General features: G+C 55.5%; 7 protein-coding genes across 7 annotated transcripts; 4 read left to right on the forward strand and 3 right to left on the reverse strand.

Moving 5' to 3' along the window:
* The first annotated feature begins 58 nt into the window (after nucleotides 1–58).
* Nucleotides 59–4,317, forward strand: J3D65DRAFT_626607 (P-loop containing nucleoside triphosphate hydrolase protein). The gene is made up of 4 exons (XM_066800459.1): nucleotides 59–369; nucleotides 425–730; nucleotides 785–2,700; nucleotides 2,751–4,317. The coding sequence occupies exons 1-4, from the start codon at nucleotides 235–237 to the stop codon at nucleotides 3,859–3,861; spliced, it is 3,468 nt and encodes a 1,155-aa protein (XP_066654303.1). The 5' UTR covers nucleotides 59–234; the 3' UTR covers nucleotides 3,862–4,317.
* Nucleotides 3,997–5,376, reverse strand: J3D65DRAFT_626611 (uncharacterized protein). The gene is made up of 2 exons (XM_066800460.1): nucleotides 4,702–5,376; nucleotides 3,997–4,616 (listed from the first exon to the last, which is right to left on the reverse strand). Exons 1-2 carry the CDS (start codon nucleotides 4,930–4,932, stop codon nucleotides 4,479–4,481), a joined length of 369 nt encoding a protein of 122 aa, XP_066654304.1. The 5' UTR covers nucleotides 4,933–5,376; the 3' UTR covers nucleotides 3,997–4,478.
* Nucleotides 5,146–7,568, forward strand: J3D65DRAFT_626614 (uncharacterized protein). Its single transcript, XM_066800461.1, has 2 exons — nucleotides 5,146–6,910; nucleotides 6,961–7,568. Exons 1-2 carry the CDS (start codon nucleotides 5,389–5,391, stop codon nucleotides 7,500–7,502), a joined length of 2,064 nt encoding a protein of 687 aa, XP_066654305.1. The 5' UTR covers nucleotides 5,146–5,388; the 3' UTR covers nucleotides 7,503–7,568.
* Nucleotides 7,569–7,733: 165 nt separating this feature from the next.
* J3D65DRAFT_651725 (casein kinase II regulatory subunit-domain-containing protein) lies at nucleotides 7,734–9,204 on the forward strand (the record flags this gene model as incomplete). The annotated part of the gene is made up of 2 exons (XM_066802448.1): nucleotides 7,734–8,641; nucleotides 8,705–9,204. The coding sequence occupies exons 1-2, from the start codon at nucleotides 8,002–8,004 to the stop codon at nucleotides 9,202–9,204; spliced, it is 1,140 nt and encodes a 379-aa protein (XP_066654306.1). The 5' UTR covers nucleotides 7,734–8,001.
* A 2,679-nt stretch (nucleotides 9,205–11,883) lies between these two features.
* Nucleotides 11,884–13,412, reverse strand: J3D65DRAFT_603685 (male sterility protein-domain-containing protein; the record flags this gene model as incomplete). The annotated part of the gene is made up of 3 exons (XM_066798228.1): nucleotides 11,884–13,137; nucleotides 13,187–13,329; nucleotides 13,382–13,412. The coding sequence occupies 3 exons, from the start codon at nucleotides 13,410–13,412 to the stop codon at nucleotides 11,884–11,886; spliced, it is 1,428 nt and encodes a 475-aa protein (XP_066654307.1).
* A 1,199-nt stretch (nucleotides 13,413–14,611) lies between these two features.
* On the reverse strand, nucleotides 14,612–15,433 carry J3D65DRAFT_393253 (uncharacterized protein). The gene has a single exon (XM_066795864.1). The coding sequence runs from the start codon at nucleotides 15,199–15,201 to the stop codon at nucleotides 14,698–14,700; it is 504 nt and encodes a 167-aa protein (XP_066654308.1). The 5' UTR covers nucleotides 15,202–15,433; the 3' UTR covers nucleotides 14,612–14,697.
* A 615-nt stretch (nucleotides 15,434–16,048) lies between these two features.
* Nucleotides 16,049–17,206, forward strand: J3D65DRAFT_393255 (uncharacterized protein). The gene is made up of 2 exons (XM_066795865.1): nucleotides 16,049–16,212; nucleotides 16,266–17,206. The coding sequence occupies exons 1-2, from the start codon at nucleotides 16,153–16,155 to the stop codon at nucleotides 16,788–16,790; spliced, it is 585 nt and encodes a 194-aa protein (XP_066654309.1). The 5' UTR covers nucleotides 16,049–16,152; the 3' UTR covers nucleotides 16,791–17,206.
* The last annotated feature ends 4,790 nt before the right edge of the window (nucleotides 17,207–21,996 follow it).

The raw sequence follows: 21,996 nt of genomic DNA on the forward strand, positions 1-21,996 counted from the left end.
TTCGGGAGACAGCTGAAAAGCGCGGGCCGTGGGGCGTCTTGCGCAGATCCCGCACAGACCACATTTCAAGCTCGACCAGCAACCTAACGTCGTCTTGCATGTTGGCCATCCCAAACCAGCATCTCTGCCTTTGCCTCTGAAAACTTCGACATTGTCTTGGCCTGACTGCATACCTCCAATCGCTCTCCGAAGGCTCACACTTAGTACGGCTCGCAAGCCTTCTGGCCCGCAGAGATGGCCAGGCCTAACACACGCTCACCTACGCCCGCAGGAAGTTCATACTCCAAGCGAAGTCGCCGCGATGACTATTACTCGGGGGACCGCAGTAGGAGCGACAGATATCGTCGCGAGCGCTCGCGCAGTCCCAATGTACGTCGATAACTCTCAGCCAAAATCGAAATTTACTAACGTATGCCTGGTGTAGTACCGCTACCGCGACGATCGTGACCGCCGCAGAGACAGATCCGTAGAGCGTCGCCACGACCGACGCGACGACAACACCTACAGACCCTCGCGCAGACGTTCCAAGGAGCGCTCCCCCGTCCGTGACAGCCGAGACCGAGACTACCGCAGGCGGGACGGCTCCCGCGACTTTGAGCACCGTAGGCGAGATGACTCCCGCGATCGTGATTCCACCAGGAGAAGGCGTGAAGATTCGACTGACTCAAGGCGCAACGCCAGGAGGGATCGTTCGCCAGCCAAAGCCCGAGACACCGGCAAGTCATCCGAGGTGAGTTCTATCCATCGGTTGTTGAGAAGGATGGCCAATGACTTTGATTCCCAGGTATCGACTCCCGCTCCATCGAACCAGACGGAAGAGGCAAAGCAGGCCGAGCGACGTGCGAAGCTAGAGCAATGGAAGGCCAAATTCTCAGCTAAGCAAAAAGAACAGCAGGAGAAACAGGGCTCTGCAGGAACTCGCGAGATCCTCGACGCCATAGACAAGAAGAGCACTACTGCATCGCCAGCAGCGGAGTCTCCAAAGTCTCCGGCTCCAGCTGCGGCTGCAGAGGCGGCGAAGGCTTTTGCTGGCAAGTTTGACCCCAAAGCCATCGCAACCAAGGCTATTGCGAAAAAAGCAGCCGCACCCAGTTCTAATGGCGCTGGGGCGTTGGGTGGAGACATTGCTGTTCCAGTCAATGCGGCCGCTGTCAAGACGCCCTCTGTCGCTCCTCCGGCTAAAAAGTCGAACGGCAAGCTGAAAGCCTCGGGCGGCAACGTCAGCGGTTTTGGATTCGGTTCCAAGCCCGCCCCTGATACCGAAAAGTCTGGCACGAAACGGGCGCTCGACTTTGAAGAGGAAGAATCTACTCGCAAAAAGCTGGAGAAGTTGCCGACACCACCGCTCGAGGAAACGGCCGCTCAAAACGACGCTCCCGCCCCTGATGACGAAGCCGAAGACGATAACGACGTCGACATGGCTGATGGCGACACTGAGGAGGAGGTGGCGGCCGCTGCCCGTGTTGCTGCGGAAAGACGCGAGGAACGCTTGCAACATGAGGACCAACAAGAGACAGTCGCCAACGGAGACGTAGCGATGGAAGACACGGAACAGAACGCCCAAGAACAGCCTGAGGAAGAAGACTTGGATCCTCTGGATGCCTTCATGTCTGATCTGCAGTCCAGTGAAGTCAAGAGGCAGTCGAGACCCGCCAAGGGCAAGAATGAGAAGAGAGAACCTATTGCTCTGTACGGGGAGGACGACCTTCAAGAAACTCCCAAGGATCTTGACGCTGAGGATCTTCTCGCCATTTCGAAACAGAAAAAGGCTAGAGGCACCTTGCCTACAGTGGACCACAGTACCATGAACTACCAACCAGTGAGGTTTGCCTTTTACACCGAGCCTCTGGAGCTTGCTGAGCTGGATGAGGATGCAACTGCCGCCTTGCGCTTCGAGCTCGATGGAATTACTGCAAAGGGCCGTAATATTCCAAAGCCTGTGCGCGAGTTTGCCCAGTGCGGATTGCCGTTGAAGATTTTGGATGTGATTAGGCGACTTGGCTTCGAGAAGCCGACACCAATCCAGGCCCAAGCGATTCCCGCCATCATGAGTGGCCGCGATGTTGTAGGAGTTGCCAAGACAGGTTCCGGAAAAACGCTCTCTTTCCTGCTGCCCATGCTTAGACACATTCTGGACCAGGATCCTTTAGGCACACTCGACGGCCCCATAGGACTGATTCTCGCCCCTACACGTGAGCTTGCAACTCAGATTTTCAAAGAGGCCAAGCCATTTGTAAAAGCACTGAACCTCCGCGCTGCTGTGTGTGGCGGTGGTGCGCCTATCAAGGACCAGATTGCAGAACTCAAAAAGGGCGCTGAGATAATGGTTGCGACCCCAGGCCGCCTCATTGAATTGCTGACTTCCAACAACGGCCGAGTCACGAATCTCGCCCGAATCACCTATGTCGTGCTTGACGAGGCTGACAGAATGTTTGACATGGGTTTCTCCCCCCAGATCCAAAAGGTCATGTCGAACATTCGACCAAAACGGCAGACTGTCCTTTTCAGCGCCACCTTCCCGCCCAAGCTGCAGAACAGTGCCGAGCAGCAACTCAATGATCCTGTCACTATCCTCGTCGGTGGAAGAGCAAATGTGCCCCCGGAGGTTACGCAGGTCATTGAGATTGTCGAGGACGACAAGAAGTTCAGTCGCCTGTTGGGTATTCTTGGCGAACAATACGAGAATGACGAGGATTCACGGTATGTCTCATTCCTGAAGCGCCTTGTACAATGCTAACTTTCCACCTCAGGACTCTCATCTTCGTCGAGCGTCAAAACACGGCCGAAAATCTACTTTCAAAGCTGTTGAAAAAGATGTATCCCTGCAACAGCATCCACGGCGCCAAGGACCAGCAAGACCGAGACTCTGCTCTTTCCGACTTCAAGAGTGGCGCGAACCCAATCCTGATTGCTACTAGCGTTGCTGCTCGTGGGCTGGATGTGAAGCAGCTCAAGCTCGTCATCAATTTCGACGTGCCAAACCATCTTGAAGACTACGTCCATCGCGCCGGACGAACTGGGCGTGCAGGAAACAAGGGTACTGCCATCACCTTCATCGACCCTAGGGAGGGCGCCCAGGCCAAGGAAGTCGTAAAAGCTCTCAAAATGTCGGGGCAACCAGTTCCTGCGGAGCTCGAGGAAGTGGCGAAGACGGGCGCACGCTTCAAAGCCAACCACGGCTTCAAGGGCGTGGGACTCGAGAACCTGGATCGCCTCCGTGACAGCGAACGCAAGGCACAACGAAAACAATTCAGCGTCGGTGATGACGAGGAAGAGGAGGAGGAAGAGGAAGAAGTTGTGGCTCCCAAGATTGTCAAGAACACAAACACTGAATTCAAGCCCACCGAGCCTCTCAAGGGCGTCCCGAAGGGTGTCGATCTGGATGGTCCCATCGTCGTGCACAAGACAGAAGTTCCAGTATCTGGAGGAGGCAAGTCCAACGATCCCATGGAGCGTGTCCGCGCCGCAGCCAGCAAAGTCGACAACCGGCTCACCCAGCGCAACCAATTGCGACCCGGGCAACCCATCGACAACAAGGGACCAGACGCGGGCGCATTCCACGCCACGCTCGAAATCAACGACTTTCCTCAAAAGGCTCGTTGGGCCGTCACGAACCGCACCAACGTGGCCAAGATTCTGGAAGCTACTGGCACGTCAATCACGACCAAGGGCAACTTCTATGCTCCTGGCAAGGATCCGGGCGAGGGCGAACAGCCCAAGCTATATATTCTGGTTGAGGGCGACACCGAGGTGGTGGTGCAGACGGCAATGAGGGAGCTGATGCGCTTGCTCAAGGAAGGCACGTTGGCTGCTGAGCAAGCAGAGACAAGGGCTCCTACGGGCAAGTACAGCGTGGTTTAAGTCATTGGGACAGTGGGTAGAGCTGCACCGTCTACCAAGGGCTGTTGGTGCTTCATTTCTTAGAACCCACGCTATGGTTTGGCGGACCGGTAGAAGTGCCCACGCACTCCAGAAATACAGACACGAAGACTTCATGTCTAGTGCTTTTGGCTCAAGGTTGCTACCAAATTTTAGTCTCATCCAGACCATCGGTGTCTGTTTGCATAAGGGCCGCAATTTTGCCTGTTGCCTCCTAACCTTCCAAAAGTCTTGCGTCTCGTTGGTTGAGTTGCATCGGTCTTCGCCAAGGGCTTTAAGAATGAGGCGAGCTCGCAGGACGTTCGCCATGCTTTTTCCGGCTGCATGAACAGAGCTCGTGCCTGTCAGCAAAGCTGCGAACGTCATATTATACAGGGATGACAGCTGGTCCCGCGACGCGTAGTAGATTGACTACATGGATATACAACTCAAATGGAGAGTTTAATGTCGCGTGCAACTTCGCGCGGCATGTGACCCAACCAGACCTTAAATAAACGCCAATATGAGAAACGGGTATCCAGCTTCAATTGTTCCTCCCAAATCCAACATGTTGAACAACCAAAGTGTCTTTTTGATTGTCTGTCCTTGAGACTTTGGACTCAATTCCATGCCCGAGCATCGGCCATGGCGTCGGCATCTCGCTGTCTCCGCTCAGTGTAGCTCGCCTCCTCAAGCGTCGCGCGGTTTGTCTGTCTCTGTACCTTGGGCACCTTTGAGTTCGCAGCAGCAACTCGAGCCTGAAGGTGTGTCAGAAAATCGATCCAAAGCTCTCCAGACTCACGCCTGGATCTGCAGCCTGGCCGAAGCTGCGGTACTACGCACCTCGGCAGCTTTTGCGGCGGCGCTCCGCGGGTCGTTTGCATCTGCGGCGCCCGCGGTCCCCAGCGTGCGGCCTTGTCCCTGTGTCGCCGGCTTGCTCTGTGTTGCGCCGTAGTTGTGCGGTCGAGCCGGGGGCAGCGTAGTGGCGTCTGAGCGGGCGGTGGGCGGCGCGGAGCCCAGAGTGCGGCCAGGGCCTGCGAAGTTGGGCGACTCCTTGCCGCAGCAGTTTCCCATGATGGATGCGATGTGGTGGTGGACAGGGAGCGTTGTTGCGCGCGCCTGGACAAGGCGTGGACGTTGAGGTTATGACGATGGGCGAGTCAGCTACCTATACTGGACCGTGGGCTGGGCTGAGCAGCCAATGGGGTGCTTAGTAAAAATCGGCCACGGATTCGCTGCGATGCGGTGCGGTGCGGTGCGCAGCCTTGCACCTCTCTCCCGACCTCCCACCACGACACGACGACTCGCAGCCCTCGCGCTCGTTACCGTTGAATCTCGAGGCCGTCTGCAGGCTCGCGCTCCGTGACGATGATCAGGTAGTGCAGCTGCCCCGCTGTAAAACCTGGTACCACACACGGCTCTGAGGTCAGTGACTCGGACTTTCGACACCTTGATGGCCAGCGTCTCCAGACTTCTCCCCCAACATCAACCCGCCCATTTGCCGTCGACACGACCCAGAACACAGCTGACATGGCCCAAGAACCGAAGCTCCTGCCCTTTATGATGACACCGCACTTTGCCATGCGGTCGCCGTCGCCGCAGCTGGCCGGCTCCAAGCGCGACTCTTCGGGCGAAATTCTGGGCGCCACCACCTGGAAGAAGCACATGGTGGAAAATTTCGGGTGCCAGATCGAGACGGCCGAGTGCCAGAACCCCATCTGCGTCAACCCCCAACACCTGCTGGTCAACAGCAACCTCCACAACGACCTCCATCGTCACTCGGCCTGCGTCCCGCCTTCTGCGACTTCTGCCGGCCACGTCCAGAGTTGCAAACGCCCCTCTGCCGCCTCCGTTTCCGACATTTGCACCGAGAAGGCCTGCTTATCAGGCGACCCCGAGACCGACGCCAATTACTTTTGCGATGGCATCTTCCTAGACTCATGCTCGACTTCTCCAACCTGCACCGGCGACGAAGCCTGCACAATACCAGACTCGTGTTGTGTCGACCCAGACTGCGACTTGACAGATGTGTGCTGGGACAACCTCTGCACAGACGTCGACTGCGATCAGGCTCCCTGTCCAGATGGCCTCTGCCTGGTTGACGAGGTCTGTTTTAAGGAGCCTTGCCCCCGGGCAAGCGCACCTGACCAAGCGTCGTGTGTGGCGCTGGAGGACCAACTTCGCCAGAGTTTGTGTAGTGCGCACGCTCACCCTCCTCATCTCATCCCCGGCGCCCATGGCGAACCAGCTCTGGCTTGTTCAGGGGCACACGGTCACTTTGGCCACGGCTCTCTCCACTACCATGGCTGGATGTCCGCCGACGCTTCAATGTCCCATCAGCAAGCGCACTGCCTGAACAACGATGGGTCTTACGGCTGCCATGTACCTCACTTCCATATCAATGGCAACTCGCACGCGCCAGCCTGCTACATGCCGACAAATATGAATGGGCAGCTATACATGGCGACATCGGCTTTGGAGCAGCTTAGCCAGTCGGCTCGTCACATGGCAAACAACCAAAATTCGAATAGAATCTTTGAGTGGCAGGCGGCTACTTCTCAATATGATTCTACACCGACTCTCGAGGGCAGCTTCTCAGGAAGCTCTTTGTCGTCTCCAGTGTCCAGTTTTCCTACGCACGGCAATTCCGATTTTTCTTTCAAGCACGCGGTCGATTCGGCACAGGGGACATTTATGAGACCATCAAGTCCCTTAGGTCCGCCGGCGAAGAGATTCCACGATGATCTTTCTTATTCGCGATTCAACTTTGATACCCTGCCTTGTTCAACCAGAAATGATTTCGGCGTCGCTCGGTCGGTCGAGACTGCGGAGCATACGTGTTTGTGGACGATTCCTGTTAAGAGCGAGGACCAAATGCCAGTGCTTTGCAATAAAAAGTTTCGTTCGGCAAAAGATTTGGCAGACCACATGAAAGAAGAGCACACGGAGGGGATTGAAGGCAAGTATTGCTGCCAATGGCAAGGGTGCCCATCCAGCACCGATTTTAAGCAGTCTGGCAAACTTGCTCGGCACTTTGCGATTCACTCTAAATGTAAGCCATTGCAAACAATTCGCACCGAGGGTTGACTGACAGTCATCTAGACAAGAGATTCCAATGCAAGTTTTGCGACAAGAGCTTCAACACGGCGCAAACTCTTGAAAACCACCACAATACACACACTGGTGAGCGTCCGCATATTTGTCATTATGAAGGATGTACGTATGCAGCAGCGACGGCGACGCAGCTCAAGGGGCACATCCAAGGCACCCACTTGAAGGAGAAGCGATTTCAGTGCAAGCTCTGCGACTTTTGCTGTACCGATTCATCCAATCTTACCAAGCATGAAAATGGAGTTCATGGGCGCAAAGAATACCGATGTCCCCACGCTGGATGCGATCACCCCGTGACGGACGAGTGGAGTCAGATTAGGAAGCATTTCAAGGAGAGCGGGCATTGCCCCGAGCTGCTCGAAAGCAACTCGCAGGCGCAGAAGAGATACAAAAAGGCGGCGGTCGTCAAAGACCAGGCGACGGTAATGGCGAATGGGCGGCGAGCACCGATATCGAGGAATAGAACGAGGCGCAGTGAGACGGTGGAGCGCAAGGGGGAGAGTGAGTCTTCGATGGAACCAGTCTTTTGCTAGAACGTCAAGCTTGCAGGATCTGACATGGGCTGCACAAATATCAACATTGTTTTACTTTATTCTAAAGGGTCTGACCAAGTGAGGTAATGCTACAGGGGGCGGCAGGGGCCCTGGAGAAGGGAACCTACCTAACGGACGGGATTGCCGCGGGTCCGGGTGTTCAGCTCTCACGTGATCGGACCGACTGCGCCAGCGCCCAGCCTTCGCTTGAGTTGCACCACCAAAGCCGCCCCGCTATCACCGTTCTACGCCAGTATCTGCCTCCCCAACCCTGCCTCAGACTCGCTCGCCATCTTCGACGTCCTGTGACGCCCATCGCCTGAACCTGCATCGATTGATGGCAACTGCCTCATGACGCGCTCCGTTCCGCACGCTCGCTGAGCCCTACCGCAGACACCTCGTCAGGCACTTGCCAGGCCTTTCGCTCCTCCAGCCCTACACGTAAACACACAACATCTCGTCTCCCGGCTCGGCTTGCACGCCCCCCACACCCACCGCCATGTCGTCGTCCTCGCAGGTCGCCGAGTCATGGATCTCGTCCTTTTGCAACCTCCTCGGCCACGAGTACTTCGCCGAGGTATCGGAGGACTTTATCGAGGATGACTTCAACCTCACCGGCCTCCAGTCCCAGGTACCCATGTACAAGGAGGCCCTCGAAATGATTCTCGACGTGGAGCCCGAAGAGGATGACGAAGACGAAGAAGAGGAAGATGAAGACGAGGACGAGGACGAGATACTCGGCGACGAGAGGCCGCCTGGATACCGACGCGCCGACCGGCGCCATCAGCGCATGGCCAGCGACCTCAGCGTGATAGAAAGCTCGGCAGAACTCCTCTACGGCCTCATCCACCAACGATACATTACGTCGCGACCGGGCATGCAGCAAATGGCCGAGAAATACGAGCTGCAACACTTTGGCGTGTGCCCACGCGTACACTGCAACAGCGCCAAAGTCCTGCCCGTCGGCTGCAGTGACACGCCCGGCCAAGAGACGGTCAAACTCTTCTGCCCTTCCTGCCTCGACGTCTACACGCCGCCCAACTCGCGCTTCCAAACCGTCGACGGCGCCTTCTTCGGCACCACCTTTGGCTGCCTGTTCTTCATGACTTTCCCCGAACTCGACATTGGCACCCCCCGCAGTCTCACTAATCCTTCCGCCGCCGCCGCCGCCGCCACTGCCGCTGCTGCTGCACGCGGCGAAGATCATTCCATTCAGGACTCATCGAGCCAGACTTCGACGTCCAAGTCCCGCGCCTCCAGTTCATCCACCACGACACCCTCGCTGCCGCCGCAGCCGGCCCTCATCAATGGCGTCACGCCCGCCAACTTGGCGCCTGGCCTCGGCGACGGCAACATCTACGAACCGCGCATCTACGGCTTCCGCGTCAACGAGCGCAGCCGCACCGGACCGCGCATGAGGTGGCTGCGGTCGCGGCCAGCCGACGTCAACGAGCTGGACGAGGCGCGCATATTCCACGAGCAACGACGGATAGCAGACGAGGCAGAAGGACAAGAAGAGGAGGGCGAGGACAGCACCATGATGGACGCGGGAATGGAGGGGGGCGGCGCCGCGGTGGGCGTGCCGATTCCGCGCAAGAAGGCCGTCGCGAGGAGGAGACGGGCTGCAGCAGCGAACGGGACCGCCGTCGTTGGCGGAAGAGGCTCTCCGATGAACACGAACGGTGTGGGCGAGGGCGGCTGATTGACTCGACGTTTCGGAATCGCAACTTGCCATTGGCTTTGAGGGGCGTTTTTTTCTCCTCCCTTTTATCTAGTAGAGATGGACATGGGCTGCCTAGTGGAGTAAGAAGAAGAAGCAGACCTCTCTCTCTCTCTCTCTCCCTCTCTTCTTTGCAGCCGATTATTGGAGCGAAGGCAGGCTTGTTGGGTGGGTGGGGTTGACAAATTTGCTCGGAAATGGGATTGCTGCCGCCCTTTTTTCTTCTACCTGTACCTTGGCAGCGGCTGGTTCTACGTAGAAGAAGCGTGGTCGGACCACACAGAGCAGGCGGGGAAAGGGAAGGGAGGGAGGGAGCGGGCTGGCTGGCATGTTGAGCAATTGAACTGAAAGGAAAGAGCACGGCGGAAAGAAATAGCAAAGGGACGGGAGAGGGCTTCACGCACGGGTCTACGGGCTATGAATCAGCAGATGGACGCGACGGACGGACCGATGGATGGATGGATGGTTGGTTGGTTGGACTACTATCCGATGATGACTTTTTTCTCTTCTCTTCCTCTTGAGCCTCTCGATTCTCGTTTTTTCCCCTGGCTCCTCTCTTGATCTGATCCGGTAATGTTGACTTGGCTTGACTTGACTTGACTGCAGTGGTTAGTTACCTCCAGGCCCCCGTCGTCTCTTCTCTCATCTCATGTCTCCCTGCTTTCCTTCATTCTCGTTGGCACACTGCTCTCTCTCCCTCCCTTCCTCCCTGGCATGTGCCCTCTCTGTCTCTCCAGCCCATCTCTCTCCACCGGCCAAGCAATGGATCGCCCAGAGAGGAAGAAAGAGTTTCGGCAATGTGCGACGGTGCTGTTTTGCAGCCGTTACTCTCGGAGAAGATGCTTGCTATGACTAATGTAGCCCACTCAGACTGTCCGTATTAGACGGTAGAGCAGAGATGATGATGGACGGCTGAGGTACTCTGAGCCACATCGATAACGTGGAGAAAGAGAGGCGACGATAGAGAGTGCCTGAGGCAGCCCGTATCAGTGAAGAGGTCGACGAGGAAGAGGAGGATAGCAGATCAGAGAGCAAAGCAGCGTACCTAGAGAGCAGACAGTCCAGGCAGCCAGCCAGCCAGACGGTACAGTGCCCTCCCCCCACCTTACCTTATCCTCCCTTCGCACGCACGCCCGCACCCATCCATATAAGCCAAAAACGCGACATCCAAATCACGGATCATCCAGAGTGGCAGAGTGGTAGTAGTCGTTGATTAGGGCCTGCCGTGAGGCAGACTACTCCGGGCGCCGGCACCTTACAGAAAGGGCCCCTGTAAGGTGCTCGGGTTCACGCCCGGCACTGTAATAGGCCGTTGTTCGACTCCCGGTTGCTGCGCTGGGTGGTCCATTTTCTTTTTGCTCTTTTTTCGCTTTGGGGTTTGTTTGTTTTGCTTCGCGGGCGGGTGTGGGTTGGTGGTGGGAGGGAAGGAGGGAAGGCGGATAGAAACGCCATGCTCGCCGCTCGGATATCTGGAGTCTGCAAGACCTGCAGGGAGGCGGCCACAGCATACATATAGCAGAAGCACCCGCCCGTACGTACTCAGATCTTCTTTTTGCCCCAGAAGCAAGTCATTCACAGTGAGGAGCACCGGCACCCGGCGCAATGCGCCTCAGTCAGCAATGCCTACCTACCTCAACACTCCACCCAAACCGCCAGAAGAGAGACACCTTGTCGAGGCTCCACGCATCACACTCATATGACAGACGGTCTACTGAAGCGTGGCATTACCAACGAGTAAACAATTAAACGAAGAAAGCAAGTGCAGTCCACCCGGCACCAACCACCCACATATATAACCCACAACCCCCGTCTCGCACCCAAACAACCAGTCAGAGTAGCCGAGTGGTCGCAGTCGAAACCTCCAAGGACCAGCCGTGAGGCAGACTACTTCAAGACGCGACATTACCGCATTCGTGCGCGTGGTGATGGCCTGGCAGCCATTGCTGTCACGTCCTTCCTTGAACTGTCGTAAGGTCGTTGTTCGACTCCCGCTTGGTGTGGTCGCTCTCTTTTTTGATTTTTTGGGAGTTGTTGTTTTGGGGGTGTGGGAGGAACGGGCAGGGGCGTGGACGGCTTGGTGAGAAGGAAGAGGGAGAAGGCGGATACGTCGTCTTCTGCTGCCAACCAACACCATATATGCGTCCCGAGGCAGCCGCACCTAGCAAAAGCCACGTGCTTTGGCCTGAGAGGGAATCATTCAGTGACACAAACGACACTCTGCACAACGCGCCTCAGTCAGTTCAGGACGTCCGTAGCAATTGACCAAAACCACCACGAGACAAAAGCACCCACCTACCTTGGCTCTTCAGACGGGGACAACAATGCCCTACCCCAATCAGTTAGCATGCTAAAGAAGATGGAGCACGCCGTGCAGCCAACTTTGAAGCCCTGATGCACAGAATCAGCAAGCACGCTGGAAGCAGTGAATGGGACATTCAATCTAGTACTTGATAGCCAGCGAAATAACCAAGCGCTAGGTCTTGAAGCTCGACGACAAGGGGGAGATTAGGTCTGGGGAACATGGACGGAAAAATGATGGAAAAAAAGACGGTAGAACGCTAATACTCTCTCGACTGCAGGTCGACTACCAATTTGCCTCTCACCTCTCTCTCTCCCCCTCCATCTCTCTTTCAGGCTCCCAAACATGTTCGTATCCAAGCCTCATATCTTAGCCATGGCCTTACTCCCAGCCGCAGCACCACCCCTCCCCTGCCCCCTGACATCCCTCTCCCACCCCTCACTCATAAGCCACCTCAACTGCGCACCCACCAGCTTCAAATCCGGGGGCCCAAGAGCGCGAAACGTGGGGCTATGCTGCTGGGTGCGCTTGATCTGCCAGTCGACAAACGGGCTGACGATGTTGCGCTTGGCCAGGCTGTCGCTCTTGTCGCCGCGCCGCTGTTGCTCCCACAGGCCCCACACCGGCAGCAGCTTGAGCGGCGGGAACCGCTTCGTGTCCTGCGGCAGCGCGCGCAGCCGCGCCAGCCACTCCTGGTGCGGCACGATGTCGAAGGAGAGCCCCAGCTTGTGGAGCATGGGCAGCAGGTCTTCGGTCCAGAGGATCGGGTGCGGGCCCAGCAGGTGGAAGACGCCGCCGGGGACAGGCTTGCTGTTGTCGGGTGGTGGAAGGCTGAGGTCGGCAATGGTGCCGGCGCACCCGTCGACCGGCAGCATGCGCGTGTGGATCTCTTGGTCCGGTAGTGCGCCCACCAGCAGTGCCGTCTGCCACATGCGCGGGATGTTCTCGCGCGGGTTCCAGATGCCCGTCACGGCGTCGCCGACGACCTGCCCGATGCGGATCGCGCGCGTCGTCAGCGACGGGTTGGCCGCCACCGCGCGCTCGCACATGAACTCGGCAACCAGCTTGCTCTGGCCGTAGCCCTGGTTCGGGTCCGTCGTCGCCAGCGTCGGGGGCATGACTTCGGGGACGGAGATGATGCCCGTGGTCGGGTCAGGGGGTATGAACATGGGCATCAGGGCGACGGAGCCGTACGAGGAAAGAAAGTTGAACGAGGCTGGTGTGGGGGAGCGCGTTGAGAGGCAGAGGTTGATGAGGTTCTGCGTGGCGGCGAGGTTTTCGGCGTAGGCCGTCAGAGGCAGCATGAAGTTGATGATCCAGGCGCCGTGGATCACACACGTTACGGTTGATTTAAGCTCTTCGAGGACCTCTGGGCTGAGACCAAGGTCGGGCTTGGCCATGTCGGACGCAAATGCCTGAATCTTGTCCAGTGCTTTGGGGGAAAACTTGTCGTAGACTGCGCCGACGCGTCGAGCTTCGAGCTCGTCGAGGACACGCTGCCGTGCGTGCTTTGGCGAGTTGGCCCGGACTAGGCAGAATACCTTTTTGACGTTGTCCCGGATGGCTAGCTGCGCAGCGACGTGTGACCCAATCCCTCCGGTCACGCCTGTGACGAGCTTCAAACGATTAGACAGTGGGTGGGCTGCGACGGACATGACAACTTACCACGTATTCGCCAGTGTAGGTCCGAGGTTGCGGGACATGTTTACCAAAAGAAGAGTACTTGTCAATGAGCTCTTGCATCTGTTTGACGTGGGGCATGTTTGCGGCCATGTTCTCCACATCCATGGGTGGGACGAGGTTGTTCTCTGTTGATTTGATTAGCATGGCTAGCTTGAAGACCCTGAGTGAGCACCATACCATCACGGGGAGCGTTCTTATTGTCAGGCATTGTACGGTGAGGAATGAAGACGTCTGTGATCTGTAGTCTCTGCAATCTTGTACAGGTATCTTCAAGCAGCCAAGGAATCTGGTATCAAAAGTATATTGAAAGTGGGGAGCAAGATGCTAGAGATGCCAGATAGTGAGCGGCAAAGAGTTGGCAACTCGGCTTCCACGCAGTAAGAACGAAACCTGAAACTTTGGGCTTTGTTTGGTCAGGATGTTTTGGCTCGAGAGTGAAGCGACGCGTTGAAGTTGGTTAATCGCGATGATGAGAGGGACATAAATCGAGAACTGATGTCCAAGTAATCCGCACCGATACCGAGGTCGCGGCAGACACCCGGCTGGCTAGTGTTGAGGGAGATGCCTCCGGAGACGTGTTGTCGGCGGCGACTGAATGCGCCCCGCAACGAAGCTTGTACAGCTTTCCGGCTGTATCCGCCTCGAAGCACATCTTGGCTCTCCGCCCTATTTTCTCCTCTTTGGAGTTGAAAACAGGGGACGACCAATCAGACTTTGCGATTGATATACCAGCAGCGCCAACGGGCGTAAGAGCCGCCCAACCTATTCAAAGTGAGTTGGCGACGGCGCCTATATCTACAAGCCATGATACTTGACTGTCCTTGTTTGGACAGCCGTCGCATCCGCAGAGCAAGAGGATTGACGCGAAGAAAACGTTGCGTCGACCTGGCGGTCAACGATGCAGCATAATAGCCGAGGGTAGAAGAGCAACAACCAATAGCCCGCTGTCGAAATGGCGGGCACCCTCGGCAGCGACGGCGTACTTAAGGTTTGCTGAGACGGAATGGAAAATCGCACTACTCCGTCGGGCCGCGTCGAAGCCAACCAGTGGGCACGGGATGAGCCTCCGAGTGCCAATACCAACATGTCTTCCCGGACGTCGTTGTTGTCTCTAGACCCATCCCTTACCGCTCGACAGGTCAGATGTCACGGTTGCGTCAGCTCTAGCGCTTCGGTTTCGCCAAGTCCTGTGAAGAGAGGCCCTCTATTCTTGCGAATGGAGTTTTCATTCTCAGTCAATATTCCCAAAGCTCTTTTTCGCCGCAACGGGTCAAGTACGCCCAAGGCACTGTTGTGCAAGCTCGACCGCGAGTGCGCCTGAGATGCCGTGCTGCGATGCTGGACGACATGCGCGTTTGCTCAATGTGCCTTCCTCTTGCTTCTCCTTGTTCGTCCTGTCTCTTGTGTCCCTAGTTCAAATGCACCAACGGTCCAGAGTGTTGTTTTGGTCTCTTTCTTCAACGCATGCAAGTCAAAAGCTTGGAATGGCGGAATCATGACGAATCCAAGCACGCCAGTCGTGTCGATCTGCAAAAGTAGCCATTGAGCAGACGCGCCGGGCATGGCGACAATATGGCGAAGAGGCGGAAGGTAGACGGTTCCTTTGGCGAGGTCGGTGCCGGCCTGAACACGCACGGGACATGCGGCACACGACGAGCAGCAGCAGCAGGCACGCAGCGTTTTTGCGGGCAAATTGCCCGACTCTGCATGGCTGTATGAACGCAGAGGCCAATTGCGCATACATTGTACATGCGGCCGGTGTTACACACAAGGCAGGAGAAGGAGAGGATTGGAACGGGTAGACTGCCGGTAGCGTCAAGCGTCGGAGCGGGTGCCGGGTTTCGGCTACTGCGGCCTGTGCTGCGCTGGGCACGAAGACGAAGACGCGAGCAGAGCAGAGCAGCACGTGGGACAAGTTCGCAATGCGCAACAGCATGACGAGGACACGGCTTACCGTGCAGCAGAGGGTGCGAATGAAGGTGGGCGAAGAGCGCCATCCGCAGCGCAGGACGGGTGCTGGCGTAGGCGCTTGACGTGGACTCTTACAAGACAAGGGACCGGAGCAAAGAGACGGTGTGGAAGAGTCGCTGGAGGAGGATGGACGGACGGACAGATTGGCCAAAGCTCGTATAATGGGCGAGAAGAATGACTAGTATCCAGGGACTCGGCCCTGGCCGTTCAGGCGCCCTGGGACCGAAGACGACGACGGCGACGGACGAGAGCAACGAATCCAGACGCGGGCGGGCAGGCTAAGAATAGGCGGCGGACGAAGCGAAGCCCGTACTCGCTCGATGGTCGAGTAGCACCGCCATGTCGCAACCCAGCCACAGAGAAACGACGAGGAGAGGAGAAATGCGCGAGGTCGGCAGCAAAGGGGCTCTGCTCTCGTCGCCACTGGCCCAACAATGGAAAAGCAAAGCGCAATGGATGGCCAGGATCGCGCACTACTGCAGTCGACTGTCAAAGTTGGTGGATCGGCGGCGCCAGGGCGAGCTGGCCTGAGCTGCGGGCGTCTTCCCCATACGAGCCCATGCGCTCGCTGTGCGGTGCGGATGGAAGACGGCAGAAGTGTTGTTGGAGGAGTCGTCGTCGTCGAAATCCTTTGCGGGTGGAATGGATGGATTCAGTAGCGCATGAGGGGACAGGACAGGACAGCCAGGGTGACGTGACAGGCAGGTGGTGAGAGAGGAGAGAGGTGAGTGGAGAGGCATGTGGCATGCACCAAGGGAAAGAGTTCATCTCCACAGCCTCTGTGCTCCAGCGGCACAGCCAATTGGCGGCCCCGTCCCCCAAACATCCACCACCGCCAATATAAACCCCAGCTTCTCTGCTGCCCACGTCCACCTTTTGCCAACCACCTCTTCTTCGCTCCTCTGCTCTCCTCTGCTCGGACCTCTGCTACACACACTCTCCACCACTCTACACTCGCTCTCATCCACGCTCTCAAAATGAAGTCCTCCATCTTCTTCGCGACCTCCCTCGTCGCCACTGCCTTTGCGCAGTCGTCTGTGAGTAGACGCGTCTCAATCCCTCTCAACGCTTCTAACATGTCCCGTCCCAGGCCTCCAGCGAGACCGTCGCCGTCTCTTCTGCTCCCTCGGTCGCCTCGACCACCTCGACCTCGACCTACGTCTACAGCAACCCCTTCACCACCTTCCTCACCCAGACCAACTCTCTCGGCGTCGTGACCGGCCAGCCCGCCGCCGTCACCTCGCAGCCTAACGTCGCCACCATTCCGGCTCTGGGCACGGGCACCTACACCATTGCCATTGGCAACGACACCGCCGTCGTCGTCACCGTCGGCTCCAGCACCACGGCCGTTGTCTCCGGCGACGCCGTCATCACCACCTCGGGCAGCTCCGTCTACGTCGCCGCCACCACTACCGGCGCCTCTGCTTCCGGCTCTGCTGCTTCCGGCTCTGCTTCTGGTTCCGACGCCTCTGCCACCGGCTCCGGCACTTCGCGCGAGTCGGGCTCGTCGGCCAGCGGTAGCGCCTCGGCCAGCTCTACCAACGCTGCCGCCAACATCAAGGCCGCCTCGGGTGCCCTCGTCGGCGCCGGTGCCCTCTTTGCTGCTTTCCTCTAAGCAACTCGAGTCCTTTGCGACTCACTTACTCTCTCTTCTTGCCTTCTACTGTACGACTTAATTTCTTGCATGCACTTTATTACCCCCTTTCAACTTTACGACGGACACGCACGCAGGCATCGGATATTCTGATTAATGAAGTGGAGGAGAGGTCATGGACCGATGGCTGGAGGATTACCCAGACAGGGGCGGGAGCATCAGCAGGTGCTGGGGAGTAGCTAGGCGCAGCAGCAGCAGCAGCAGTACCTGAGCGACAGCTTGGTTGCCAGAAAAATGTTTCATCGTTGGACCGAGTGGCTTTTGTTTTTGGTTTTGAATTATTGGCTCCAACGGCGACGGCGACGACGACGCGCAGAGACACCCCAGCAGTCAAACAGACGAACAGACAGACGACGCATCCAGTAGCGGCAATAGTTCGACGGGTCCGCCGACAGGGCTGCCCACCAAACAAACTAATCGACCTACCTACTTAATACCAACACTATGACTTGACCCTTTTGCCCGCTCGCGTTTCAATCGGCTGCTCGTCGCGTCCGACTAAGGTAACTTTTCAACGGCGTCGCGCTTTCCCTTTGCCGCGCCACCTACAGCGGCCCGCCGTTTTCATCCATCCGTCGCCGGCTTCCTCCCGAGCGGACGTTGTTGTTCCTGGATCCTCCCTCCCTTTTCAACTCATCCCTGGGTAGCAACTGCTCCGTCCCCTTGCAGTCTTTCTTGCTCAGTCGCGCACTCTGCTTTCACTCATTCTGCACTCGGGTCGAGCAAGAGCGCCCGCTCGCTCGGCTGCAAAGCGACAAGAGGCGTCCGTCGATGCATCCATCTGGCTGGCTGCATGTACGCAGCGGTTGCTGGGGCGATTGCCGGCATTCGTTGCCTCTTTCAGCCTACCTATTATTCTCTGCCGCAATGCACAAAGCACCTCTCTCTGCCTCTCTCTCCCCGCTTAAACAATCACGCAGTGTACCCTTTCAATAGAAACACTGCGCGCGTTTGGCCTCAAGTCATCTCGCCTCATCAAATGGCCGAACCTCGCGTGGCTTCTCGTCTCGTCTTGCCTTGTCTCAAAGCATCGAGATGGCAGTTTGAAGTAGAGGCTGCGTGTATGTGTGCGATGCACCCCGCCCACCTTCGCACAACAATACTTCCTTCCTTCCTTTCGTCGTCGTCGTCAGTGTGGCTGTCAGTCGTCGTTCAAAGTTGCTCAAACACAGACAGGCGTCTCCCGGCTTCCTGTGCGCACTAAGCTAGGTAGGTAAGGCATGCAAGCTGCGCAGCTAGACGCGGGACGGCGCGACGCGACGCGTGGCCGCTTGGCTCCCCGGGAGGCAAGGTTCCCTCTCCTCCTTTTCTTCTCCTCATTCTCCTGGTGCGATGCTGGACGGACGCGATGGGACGGGTGGAATGGCGGCAGTGAGCAGAGGGCAGAGGTGAAGAATGATGCTTGCTTGCTTCCCTTTTGAGTGACGCAGATGGGGAAGGATGGAGTTTTGCGAAAGCGCATCATACACATCATATTGCGACGCGGGCTGCGTGCATTCATGGTGGTGGTCGTGTGCTATAGTAAGAGGCTCCCCGCGTTTTGTGTTTTGTTTGAGGTTGATTCGTTCATCCGTTGATCTAGCCATCGGTGTCCTCCTCGTAGAAAGCTATGTAGCCAGTCGGCCACTATTTCTCTCCTTCATTCTCCAGTCATACAATTATTCATCTCTTCCGCACCTTGCCACCCCCATCGACGCATGCAGACAGGCTTATCGGTTCTTCCTGGCAGTCTTGACACAAGAATCTGAACACAAGAAGCTGTTGTCGTTGCGCCGACGCGCGTCTCCTTTCCCGTCTTTGCTCTGTCATCTCGTCGTCTTTTCCGTCCGGTTTGCATCTTCCCCTCTATTCTGTGACTTGACGAGTCACTTTGTTTCTTGATTGCTCTTCGTCACCTTCGAGCGCTAGATTTCAAAGCGTCTCCGACAGTCTGATGCCGTCCAGGGAGTAATGCAAAATCAAAGACTTGCATTGATCACCTGAGACGGTTTTCCTCTGAGCACGAATTTCCCAAATTCTTCGACTTAGTCTGTCGTACATGCCGCAAGAATCGCCTGCATCCTGTGCGCCCGTCATCAATAAACGGCTAGTAGCGAGTGAGAGACAAGTAAGCTCTAAGCAGCTCAGGAGTTCCCTTAATGAAGTTTTATTAGTTGGTCATTTTCAACATTTCGCGATGAACTTGTATCCTAAAGATATTAAGGGTAAGACAATAGTGTGGAATGTACATGTATCTACGCTGCTACCGCCTCAGCATGATATACTCTTCACTCTATAGGCTAGGTCGCGTAACGTCGTTTGAGCTGTTGTAGATCAATTTATCAATGGAATAGGGAAGTAATCTCAGTATTTAGTTGTATCCGCTTAGAACTTTTTTCGAAATGTAAACTACGAGTTTGACAGGAACGCTTCTTGCGTGACTGTGGTTTTGTGTCAATATGTTTCATTCGTCCACTTGAACTTCGAAATCGTCGTTCAGAGACGCCATAGAGGAAGGGGTACAAGAACAGAAAAGAGCCATGCTATAGTCCGTAATTCGAAAGTTCGCTTTTAAGAGCTAATGCGTATACTTGATCCCTCAAATGTCGCTGCTATATCATGATGATTTCAATATTCTACATTTTTTACGATCTTGATTGATAGGTAGTAAGTAACAGCGCAAGTAGAATTTGCACAAAAGTACCTTCCCGTAATTCTCTAGAGCTAAATTTCAAAGCGCATTGTGTATAGACAATAATATCACACACAGATCCGTATGTGAGATCCGGATACCGTAATCCTCTAGAGCTGAATTTCAAAGCGCACTACCTATAAACAGGGACATTACAAACAGTTCTGTGTGCAAGATCCGGGGGCTCGATAGTAGAAAAGTTTACGGGGGAGTTCAAATAGAAAGACGGTCTTGTTTTTAGACTTCTCCTAACTTTTAAATCGTACCTTGGCATCTTACTTCTACCGCATAAATGAAATAGACAAGGTCGTATACTCAATTAACTCATCTTATGAGAACTTTCGACACTCTCCTCTTTCAAACGAACCCCTGAATTCCAGGGTGGTCGTCAACGCAACGCAACGCAACAATTGCGTTGTGTTGAAGGCGTTGATGACGAATTTTATATTGTGTCAACAACGGGTGGTCTACATTAGGTTGAAATGAATGAGGTTGAAAAATCTTGACCGCTAACTTAGGAGTCATTCAGTTATTGCAAAAAAAAAAATTTTTTCCAATAGCGCCTTGAGCCATTTACGCATAGTAGAGTAGTAGTGGTGGTGATGGTGGTGGTGGTGGTGTTAGGAGTGGTAAGTAGGTGCTATATACTAGGGAAAACCCCCTACTAACTACTAATCAATGATCATTAACCCAATTCAACGCAACGGGCACCACAAATCAGGTTGCGTTGATGAAGTAGAAGGCGCCGTTGCGTTGCGTTGATGTTGACGTTGTCAACGTCCGCTGTCAATCGTTGAAAGATTTTGAATTGACGACCGCCCTGCTGAATTCACTACCCCTGAAATCCCCATCGTTACTCCTCATCGCCAACTGATAAGAGAGCGCAGGGCGACATAGCTAACATTTTACAGTATCCGCAGTCCTTGGTGCTTAGAAGGAGGTCTAGGCACGTACGACGCAAGTTAAGTCTCCTAAGTAGAGTGAGACATTGATTTGCTCAAGAAAGATTGAAATCAGGAGTCCAATCTACGAGGAAGACAGACGTTTCGCCTGATACTGAAATAGTGGTGTATACACGCTATCCACCTTACAAAGCATGCCTAACCTAATAAAGTCCTCATACTTAGTCGCGTTCTCCTCACGAAGAGGCGGCGTTCGGCGCAGCGCCGCGGACGACGAATAGGCCAGAAGACAAAAAAAGCAGCGGCCAGACAAGCAAGCATCCAACGAGAAAGGAGCCTACACTTCATCCTACCCACTCCCAAGACGAAGTCATACCCCACGCTTACTCCTATACATCCCTAAACATTAAAACTGTCGCTTTCCGCGCGCTGTGCAGCACAGGTAGAGTCGATGCCGCCGACTCATCGAGACATTTTTCGCCTCGCGCTAGACGGTAGACAGGAGAAAGGAGACGTGGGATGCGGAAGTAAGCCGTCGGACTCTCATGCCCCTTTCGAGGAAAACTGCATTGAGACTGGTCGAACCTGTTTTAGTTGATTTGGCGAGCGTTGATATTGGGTAGTGGAGAAAAGGACGCCGCCGAACTCGTTTAGAAAAGCGGAGGAGGCGAGGATGAGTGCGTGGATGCTGTGTGCGTGAGGAGAAGGAGAGGGAGCTTAGAGGGAGATTTTGCGCCGAACCCCTTTTTCCTGCGCGGTGAGTGGTGCGCAGCGCAGTGGGTAGAGGGACAGACGTATAGGGGAGCTGCGTATGTACAATATCCTCGCTAGCATAGTTGCGTGTTTTCATATATGGCAGCCAAGAGGCGGATGATAAAGTGAAGTGGTTGATGCGTGATGAGTGACAGCGTTGATCCGCGCGGCATATCATATGAGATCAAGGAGTCGTGTGCGGAGAGGAAAGATGTAGAGATGTGAATAGAGCGAGTGCATTTATACGATAGATGCACGTCGTGTCTGCGTGCACTATCCTTATGGGGACGCTATATAATAATTTCGGCGTCGTTACGTGCAAGTCTTTCGCGGGGTTTTTACGTATCCTGGATGGTAACCAGTTCAGTGGGCCGCCAGAAAAGTTCAACTCCAAGGATAAATATATGCGAGAGCTCTACTCTTACATCCTCAAGCCAACCACTTCGTCCTTTATCGTCGCGTCATCCAATAATCGAGAAATGAAGCGCAGCTCCAGCAGACGGAGAGATTTGACAAGCAACCACGACACAAATCAAGATGATCCAAATTCCTCCGTCCCATCCAAATAGCACAAAAACCCCTTGAATCGAGCAACCGAAGCCGCGTTAGTTGCCAACGTCCAGCAAAACAAGTCAGTGAAACGTTCGACAAAGTCATCAACGCATCGGCGGTGAAGATGAGCCGAGTCGGCGTAAGCAAGCAAGCAAGCAAGCTGTCAGTCAGCGGGGGAAGCTGGAGGAAGTGCTACACGACAGCTAGCTAGCTACGACGGCCCTACATCTGCAGCTTTCCAGTCACGCTTGCATCAGCATTCGAGAGTAAGCTGGTGCTGAAGGGCTGG

The sequence above is a fragment of the Phyllosticta citribraziliensis genome (genome assembly GCF_038025025.1).
Source record: "Phyllosticta citribraziliensis strain CPC 17464 chromosome Unknown J3D65scaffold_7, whole genome shotgun sequence".
NCBI lineage: Eukaryota > Fungi > Ascomycota > Dothideomycetes > Botryosphaeriales > Phyllostictaceae > Phyllosticta > Phyllosticta citribraziliensis.